The 9,652-nt window shown below is 49.3% G+C and overlaps 1 protein-coding gene across 1 annotated transcript in view; it reads right to left on the reverse strand.

The window, feature by feature from the left end:
- Nucleotides 1-416: 416 nt before the first annotated feature.
- BRINP1 (BMP/retinoic acid inducible neural specific 1) overlaps nt 417-9,652 on the reverse strand; it is a 123,790-nt gene continuing 114,554 nt past the window's right edge. The window contains exon 7 of the mRNA XM_008698837.2: nt 417-1,685. Within this exon, the coding sequence (XP_008697059.1) occupies nt 545-1,685 (1,141 nt within the window). The 3' untranslated portion in view covers nt 417-544. The remainder of the gene's footprint in view (nt 1,686-9,652) is intronic.

Below are 9,652 nucleotides of genomic sequence, written 5' to 3' on the forward strand. Positions count from 1 at the left end.
TCAGTTTATTCAGAACGGGTAAGATAGCACGGTCATCGCATCCCCACCCCTGTGCAAGAATGAGTCAAAAGAACCACAAGGAATTAGGCATAAAGAGGGAAGAAATCATAACCCAAGAAATATCTTTATCTATGTCCATTTCCTCCCACAAGGAAAAATGGCAGTGTCGGTTGTACATTACATATATCTCTCTTTCTTTTTAGTGTTTAATCTTAGCACCTGCACAGCAGAGATCTTGGCAATTCATTGCATATGCTCTCCCCTTCTCCCCCCACAATACAGCACCTGAGGCCTAAGCAGCAACCCCTCCAAGCTCCTCCAAAGGCTGAGACCCTTCTTCATGACAGAGTATAGAAATAACAAACATGCCCAACGGTTTTATACAGTTGCTAGAACGTTTTAGTTTCCAACGAATGAAGACTCTTCCTCCTTTTCTTTGAATATTAATTACATTTTACAAATTTTTGTTTCGTTTTGTTTTGCTTTGCTTTGTTCTGTTACGTTTGTACAACAAAAGGGAAAGCCCATGGCAAGGAGTCCCAGGTTAACAGAGTTTGGCTGTCATCTGGTCCGACTGTTTGAGGATCTCGGTGTTGTAGAGGTCCAAGGCATGGTTCACCCTGATGATCTCGCTGTTGGTCAGTTTCAGGCGATGCTTGAGCATACAGGAGAACAAGTCCAGCTGGGGTTTCCCCGGGGCCACAGGAGGGGCCAGGCGATTGATTCGGTCCCGAATATCCAACAAGAGGAGCATCACGGACGAAGAGGAGTAGAACTGGCCCCCTTGCGTGTAGGACTGGTTGACCTGCTGCACGGCGCTGCGCAGGAGGTCCGCGTTGAAGCGCAGGCTGTACCCGAACACCTGCACGTCCGAGATCTTGATGTAGAACTGCCTCTTGGAGGGGTCGGACAGGTCCACGGGGCCCTGGCCGGTCTCGTTCCGCAGGAGGGTAGGTAGCCGAGTCCGACTACGTAGGTAGATGTGGACTGTCTCGAAAAACGTTTTCCACCGATTGCCCAGCAAGAGAGTCCAGTTGTAGCACTGGCTGTTTTGGAGACGAATCTTCTCCCAGCGCGGGTAGCCAAATTCCCCGAAGGGCATGTTCCAGCCCTCCGAGTGGCTCCCGCTGAAGGGGTTGACGTAGACAAAGAACATGGGGTCCAGGCTGCTGTTGCGCATCTGGCAGATGCGCATGGACATGCCGATCACCATGTGGATGAAGTCCATGCGGTTCTTGTTGCTCTTGAGTGTGAGGGACATGCGCTTGCGCCACCGGGGATCGAAGAAGGTGTCGAGGCGGATCTCGTTGCTGATGAAGGTGGTGTGCACGTAGAGGCGCGAGTCCATCTTCTGCAACAGGTACTTCAGCTCCAGGTCCTGGAAGTCCAGGTCGGTCTCGAAGCTGATAAACTGCTCGCTCCGCTCCGAGTCCACGTTCTGTGGTTCGCAGCGGCCTCGGTACAGCTTGTAGCCCTTGTTGCAGGAGCCGCAGAGCGAGATGTTGGCCAGGCTGCACATGGCGCAGCTGTTGTTGCCTCCTATGACGCAGGGGATGGGGCGCTGGCACAGCGTGGTGCTGCCGTGGCACACGCAGCTCCTCTGGCTCTCCAGGAACGTTCCCCAAAACCCGTTCTCGTTGCAGTAGAGAAGCGACTGGACCCTGGCAAGCCACTGCTGGATTGTCCTGGAGGACAGAAGGAAAACGGAGACTGTTAGCCACCAGGAGTGGGCTGGTTGGGGTGACCCCAGCGATCATGCAAAGCACAGCTGCCCAGCGGATGAAAGGCCTGAGTGGAACAGTTATAATAGTTAGGATACTGAATAGAAATGCTAAGAACTACCCTGTCGCTCCTTGTAATGCCGCAGACCAGCTATAGGACACCCTATAACCTTCTAGTGTTCAGTGCCCACACCTGTAAAGTGAAGGGTTGGGGTAAGTGTTCTTTGGGGTCCTTCCAGCTCCAGGATTCCATTATACAGTGGCCCCCAAAGGAGTTTGATCCAGGAAATTAGAGTGTCCAAACTACCACCCCTGCCAGATCACAACAGACTTTAGAAATGAGCCACAGAGAAGAACTTAGGGGCTCCTGTGTTTAACCTGCATCACGGTCCAGCCCCCTTCCCGGATTCCTCCCACGAGTTTATATAACATCCAACAACTCCGAACAAAAACAAATTATAGTTTATATTACTCTACAGATCCCCTAGCGCTTACTCTAGAGATCCCCTAGCGCTTACTCTAGAGATCCCCTAGCGCTTACTCTGCAGATCCCCTAGCGCTTACTCTACAGATCCCCTAGCGCTTCCATATTGATGATCTTACATGATCCTCACATGTAAGAAAGATGTTATCTCCCCCATCTTCCCCCGAGCTCCCAACTCGCAATTCAGTGGAACTTGCATCACAACACGTATCTCTAGGTCCCCCTCCCCCACGGCCCCTCAACACTTTTATAAACGCTACCCAAGCCCGCCTCTGGGTTCCAGCCACTGAAACGTTCCAATGAAGATAGATACTAGATCAGATAAGAAGCAGAAGAAGAATAGGTAAAAATATGGAAGGCAGTCAGCTTAGTGGCCTCTCCTCTTTCCTCATTTCTGTGCGAGTATCTCTTGGCCGTCTTCCATGCTAGGAAGAATCCCTTACACGCGTCTGGCGCTTTCTACCCTGCGAGGGCACATCAGCTCCCATTTCCTGACTTGAGCCTCACAACAACACCCTGAAAATAGCTGGGGACTTGAGGTCAGTCTGAGATGGCTTCAAGTCCTGGCTTCTCCACTTAGGAGCTGAGACAGCGCCGGCACTTCCGTCCACCTTCCTAATCGCCACTACCATGCAGGGCTGTGGTGAGGATTGCATGAATTTTTATGTGAAGGCTTATCCCCAAAACTGCTCGGTATTAAGGACTCGATGAAAGTTAGTTCTTGTTATTCCTGCAAAGGGACTCTCAGCTGCACTTTACAGACGTGGCAAGAGAAGCTCAGAGGTGAAATGAGGGACTCAAAGCCATACGGCGAGTGAGTGGAGAAGTCTCCTGGCTCATCGCTATTGGTTTTGGAAAATCTGTGTCAAGCAAGAGTCAAGAAAGCCTTTCTTCCGGCCACAGTGTTGATGACGACAGTGATGGTGGTGGCAGTGGCTCACGATCTCCGTTTTAGGAATCTGGGAAGAGGAGCCCTCGTGCATCGTACTGCCTGGGGCAGGAGAGGTCAGCAGTCCCTCAGCTGTATCCCTTGCACCCTGGAGCCACGGCCACCGAGCCCAAGCACCGAGAGGGGGCTGGGGGTAGGAGAGCCTGGTATTGAAGAGCGGGTGCACTGACCCAAGCGGAACTGAGTTCAAAGCTCAGTCCTGTAACCAGGAACAAGTCCCTTCGTGTCTCTGAACCTCAGCATCCCCCTCTGAAATGAGCACGATAAAGCCCATCTTCGGCAGTGAGGGGGCAAGGACTGCGTGAGAGGATATATTTAAAGCATTTAGCACAGAGCCTGACATAAGCTCAATTATTAAACAGGTAATAATAATAAGCACTCTTATCCCAGAGAATAAGCTATTCCTTTGAAGGTACTGAGACACTCTCAGGGATTTCACTATCTCCCTGGAGTTTGAGGGAAACCATTTTGTTCTATGGGACATTTGAAAATGGATAGCGTTGACACGGCTTCCCAGAATCCTCTGCTTTAAACGCATTGCTTATCAGCTGAGAGAAAATGGAGGAATAATTAGTGTGCTCCTTGAAGCTGCTCTGCCTTTTAAATCCACAGAACCACCCACCCCTGGCAATGAAACCTCCCTCGCAAGGTTCTGAACTCAGTGGGGAGACACCTGCTTTCCCTGTCAGTTCCCCCTCCGGGCTGGCAGGCCTGAGAGGGGGAGACCCGTCCTCCCCCGAGCGGCTCACCCCCAGCACGGCTCCCTCACTGTTTGTGGTATCAGTGAATGTTTGCTGAATGAATGAACCACAAAATTAATATTTGTCTTGTATTTTTCATTAAAACAACAACAGCAACAATGAAATAACCCAATGTGTCTTCTCTCCCCTCCGGGCTGCAGTATTCGTTCTCGATACCGTCCGCCCACACGGCTCCAGGCCTCCCCAGCCTCTGCTTCACGAGACCAATCCTATTACAGCCTGGAGAACAGCAGCAGGCCCAGCCTTCGGGAAACGGAGCTGGGATAATAATGAGCCCTGTGGCTCCCACCTCCCAAACCAGAACATTGACTGAATATTGGCTATGAGTCATCTGACATTTTTGTGAGCTGCAGGGGCCCGCCACACGTCTCTGATTGCACGGTTCCATCTGACGAGAGCGTCATTCCAAAATGCCTCTTTCAAATGGCCCACACTTGCCCCTGTCACTCCCTCTCCAAGTGACAGGACAGTACCCCATTTAGAGCTCCTCTGTTCCCATCTGCGAGGCATTCTATAACTCCGTCGAGCACCCCCTTTCTCGTGTCTCATCATTGGGACCCTTTGTCAGCACTGCAGCCCCCACTCCTTGAATCAATGCCTCATTGTGGCTGAGCCCTCAGAATCGTTGGTTGGGGGAAAGAAAAAGATGAAAGTCCCCGGTGATGCAGCCACAAGCGACGGGGCTAGTGGCGAATTAGGATTCCAGCCCTGTCGAGCAGGAGGGATTGGGGACAGAGGCCCTCTGAGGCGCATCAGCGAGCTGCGTGGCACCTGCAGCTCCTGACCTCAGAATAATCATGAGGTTGTGGGCTGTATCAAAGAAGGCATTAATGATACAGCCAGAGGACTTAGAGCGAGGCTGCGTGCAGGGGGGAGGGGGCAGGGAGCACGAGGCCCGGGGCAGGAGGAAAGGGAACAAGGAGGAGGGAGGTGGAGCACGGGGAAGGGCGGCAAGAGGAGAAGCGGACTTGGTGTTGGAGACTGCAGGGGTGACCGTGGAGCCCGACCTACATGGGCAGACGGGACGGCGGCCTGAGCAGGTGACTGGAGAAGGAGAAGAGGAGGGAATGAAATCAGAGTGGGCAGCACGGAAACACAGAAGCTCAGCCAAGCCTGCGTTTGTCCTAACTCACAGGCGCAGGGCACGTGGACGCTGGGTGGGCCACCCGAGGTCAATTCGGCCTTTGCTGAGAAATGGGGACTCGGTGTCAGAGACAGGGAGCAATGTCACTAGTGAGAGCCCCGATTCCCAACCTCAGCGAACTTTCTTCTGCTTTTCAATACTTCCTTTTGTGGAAAGAGCAACATCAGAAAGACAAGCTCATTCCAGTGTTTTGAGGGTTTGTTCTTGACATAAGCAACTTCCAATGATGTGGACTCTGCCTCAACCAGACCGATCTCCTACACTTTCTCCATCTCCAGCCAGTGCTCTGGGGAGTGAGCATGGATATTTGGAAACGTGGCAATGCTCCACTGCTCAAAGCACCCGAGACCAGCCAAGGCACGGGGCGGCTTACAAGTCTGGAGCCCTCACTGTCTCGCAGGCACTGTGCTGGAGGCTCTCCCGAGCAGCCCGAAGGAGCCGCTGAGTCACAGACGGAGACACGGAGCGCTTGAGGAGCGAGATCCGCGACGGAGTCACTCCACGTTCCCATTCCACGCTCTCCAACCCCAGCGCTGCCAGGCATGTGCTGCGTACCGTAATGTGAAATTACAATGATGCAGCAAGAGGAAGAAGGACACAGGCCACGAGAAGAGAAGTAAACTGAAATCATGGAAAAATACCGAAAGTTGGAGTGTGAAGGGCCTATTATCACATTCCTCGCTTCCTCTGGACCTGCCGGGACCCCTCTCCTCCATTCACAGATAATTGGAGCTCACGGACGAGTGCTCGAGTGCTCGGGGAGAGGCTGGGGACCAGGGGTTGGAGGGACTGTGATCTATAAATACCATTTCCCAGGCTAGCTGGTGACAGCCTGCCTCAACCCTGGCAACAGAGGAGAGGCTTAATAGGCCGGCTCCAGAGGGAGGGTCTCACGAAGGGCTGACACAGCCCCACTGCAAGGCAGTCGGTGCAAGGCAGTGAGGACCAAGTTTTCAGATGTTTTCCTCTGTCCCTGGGGATCCCGAGCCTCTTCCGTTTGCAGCCAAAGATGGACTCCAGTACATCGAAATCAGCATCTTTCTGTTGGATGTGATTTCAATTCATTCTGACGGGGGCGGGGGGAGGGAGGAGGTGAGGGCAGCAAGCATTTTTATTTTTAAAGCTGTAAAACCTTGGAACCAGATGGGTGGGCTCCCTCTGAGGGCCACATGCAGCAGGGTGGACCACAGAAGCAGAAAACCTTCCAGAAGAAGACTGAGAAATGTTCAGCTCATCTCATCCCCCTCACGTTTAGCCCTGAACATTGAGACTCTGGGGCTTAGGTGAAGGATCAGTGTTTCCTGAGCCCCTTCTACATCGTGGCTGTGTTCCTCCTATGCTCACATCAACCCCCCGAGATAGGACGCCTTTGCGATTTTCATTCTACTGAGAGGATACCGAAGGCCAGAGAGGGACTGTGACTTTCCCACGGTCACACAGCATGGATGTAGCAGATCAGACCCAGTGTTCCCTCCAATCCCCAGTGTACTTTCCCTACCCTCTATAACCCACGCTGGAGCAGAGGCTAGGCTCTGGGCCATGCTCCCCCGCAGGCCTCTGTCTTTGCCTCAGCCAGGATTTTCTGGCGACCTGACAGGTCTCCCAGGGACACAGCTGGAGTTGCTCGTCATTTGGAGGACAGAGGCTTTGCCACCCAGGGCTTCCCATCAGAGCCTTCAAAGACGCACACTTCCCTTTCAGAACCACCCGGGTGGGGAGCCCAGGCTGGGATTCCTAATTCAAGCAAACTCCCTGCTGATTTTAATTGGAGGTTTTGCCTAAGACAGGAATGCAGTGCCGGGCCAGTGGCATTTTAGGGAAGATCACACAAATCGAGTGCCAAGGAGATGGAGGGGGGAACAGATCTAGGCTAAAATAGAAAACTCTAATCCATAACTCCCATTTGCCTACCAGGAGTGTTTATTCAAAAGGGAAGAGGAAATGAAAAAAAATTAAATTGGAGCTCTGAATTATTCTTTTATTTATGCCCTGTGCTGCTTCCTTGGCATTTCTTTGACACTATAATGGGTGTCTGAGTAATTCCATGATACTCCACAAAATGTACCCGCTGTGGACCCAGACTGGGCTGGGAAGGCAAACAGTTGTTCTAGGCTTCTGACGATGCACCGTTTTTTGGTTGTGTTGTGCAGGACTGTATGTGCGCACTTGCATGCATGTGCACGTGTGTGTGTGTGTGTGTGTGTGTGTGTGTGTGTGTGTGTTAAAGGCAAGGTGCTCATGAAAATGAATATGTCAATGGTGTCAAAATGTTCAGGGCTCAACTGTAGGAAACCTTGGTTTATGGATGTGCTAATGTGAATTATACTGGCCATCAGACCTACTCTGTGTTCCTCATTTCCCCCAGATAAATATTTAGCTTTTAAGTATTCCCCTCATTGAGTTTCTATCATTGCCTTAATAACCTGTTTTCCCTGCTTGTCTGGGTTCTTCACATGACGTCAGAGCCTCATGGAATGAATGGCTCATAGCCATAAGGAAGGAAAGACCAAAAGAAGAATTTTGTAGTGCCTGGCCATGATGAAAATGCCTTGTAATTTGGAATCATGGAAGAAATAATAGGTCTGATTTACAGAGGACAGAGGTAGAGGGTAGAAGGAGGAATGGCGAGAATAGCCCTGTAAAAATCAATGGAGTCTTTAAAATCAGGTTGTCAGGAGCTTCATCGGGGAGGATAGTGAGACAATTATTGCAATTACACAGTTCTGTGTCTGGAAGGAGGTGACAGGTAACATCGGCTGCATATTCAAATTCAGCATTTTGCTTTGGGGCATGGATGTGCTGGAGGCAGGTGAAGGAAGGACCTGGAAGTCTGTTTGGGAATGACAGAAAGGTGGAAAGGGCAGCTCCCAGGTGGAGGGCTGCAAGAGTGCTTTATGGCTCCTGGCAGTAGTCAGGCAGAAGAATGAGAGACTAAGACCTAAAGGCTAGAAAGTAGAAAGGGGCTAATCGGGTCTAATGGACTTCAGTCCGGTCTTAATGTACCGTAGTGGTCACCTCCGTCAGTGACTGGGGCAGGGAGCTGAAGTGATCACGGGGGTGGGAGTCAGCTAGTTAAATAAATCCTGGACCCCGCTCTACCACTGTTTGCTATTGGATATTTGACCTTGCTATGTGACCTTGGCTAAGTCACTTGACCTCTTTGATTCTCAGTTTCCTTATCTGTCAAATGGGGAGGGTAACACGTACCATGCGCTTTGTCCTCAGAACTAGAATCAGTAACGCAAAGCTCCCAGGAGGTTTGCAGTGCAAGACTGTTTGGACTGACCCTTAACCGTTATTGTCACTGAGGGCAAAGAACAACTAACTGCGTTTTATAAATGCTACAGGTAAAAATATTCCTCTCAGTTACTAGAACAGCTCAGTTGATTATAGCTTAATACCCTCGTCTCTCTGGTTACTCACCCTCCACAGTCCTAATGAATGCTGTCACCGTGAGACTTGAAGAAAAGGCAAGACATGGACTTTGGAGGCAAGATAACGTATTGAATCATAGCTCCACTCCTCATTATTTAACCTTTGGCTAATTGCTTGTCCTTCCGATGTTTCTGTTTTCTCAGCTACAGAATGGAGTAATAATACAGTAGTTTTGAGAAACGGGTAAGATACGTATATAAAGCCTCCAACATATAGTAGGTACACACTATGTCTCCTGAAAACAAACTATTGTGTTTCTCTGGCTTGCACAGAAAACAGTCCCTTTGAAATAAGTAATTATAGATTATAAATCCAGGGACAGAATTCAATAAACGTCATCACTGGGTCAGTTGAATACTGACATAAAAACAGCAACAAGAACAAAACCTCTTCTTGACATTAATCTCTTATGTATCCCCAAATCATAAACAGATGAATTGCGGATCTAAATGGGAAAAGTAAAATAATAATAATGAGACTACCAACATCAACCAAACAGCTTCATTAGAAGAAAACATAGGGGAACATTATAATGATATTGGAGGAAGCAGAGATTTCTTAAAACAGCTCATCGTAAAGGAAAAAAATGATTCACAGGGCTATATTAAGATAAACTATATCCATCAAAAGATACCATTGAAAGAATAAAACAACAACCCTTCATTAGAGAGTATATTTGCAATGCCTCTGGCCAAAGACTGTATTTATAATATATAAGTAACTCCTACCCTGGTTGAATGCTGGGCTAGTCAGGGGGCCTCTTACACTGCTCTTTAAACCAGAGTAGATGCAATTATCACAATTTTTATTTTTCTTGACAATGTACTCATTAAACTGTTTAATATGTGATTTGTGCCAGGAAGAAAGAAAGAAAGAAAAAAGAAGGCAGGGGAAAGGAAGGAAGGAAAGAAGAGAGAGAGAGAAAGAAAGAAAGAAAGAAAGAAAGAAAGAAAGAAAGAAAGAAAAAAAAAAAGAAAGAAAGAAAGAAAAAAGGAACTACAAAGCGGTAAGAAGAAATCTGATAATCAAAAGGGAAAGTAGGCAAACGATATGAACAGGCACTTCATAAAAGAGGACATTCAAAAGACCACGGAGTACATGAAACTCCACTTCATTAGTCATCACGATACTGCCAATTAAAACTCCGATGAACTACAT

Source organism: Ursus maritimus, unplaced genomic scaffold, assembly GCF_017311325.1.
Source record: "Ursus maritimus isolate PB19 unplaced genomic scaffold, ASM1731132v1 scaffold_17, whole genome shotgun sequence".
Lineage (NCBI taxonomy): Eukaryota > Metazoa > Chordata > Mammalia > Carnivora > Ursidae > Ursus > Ursus maritimus.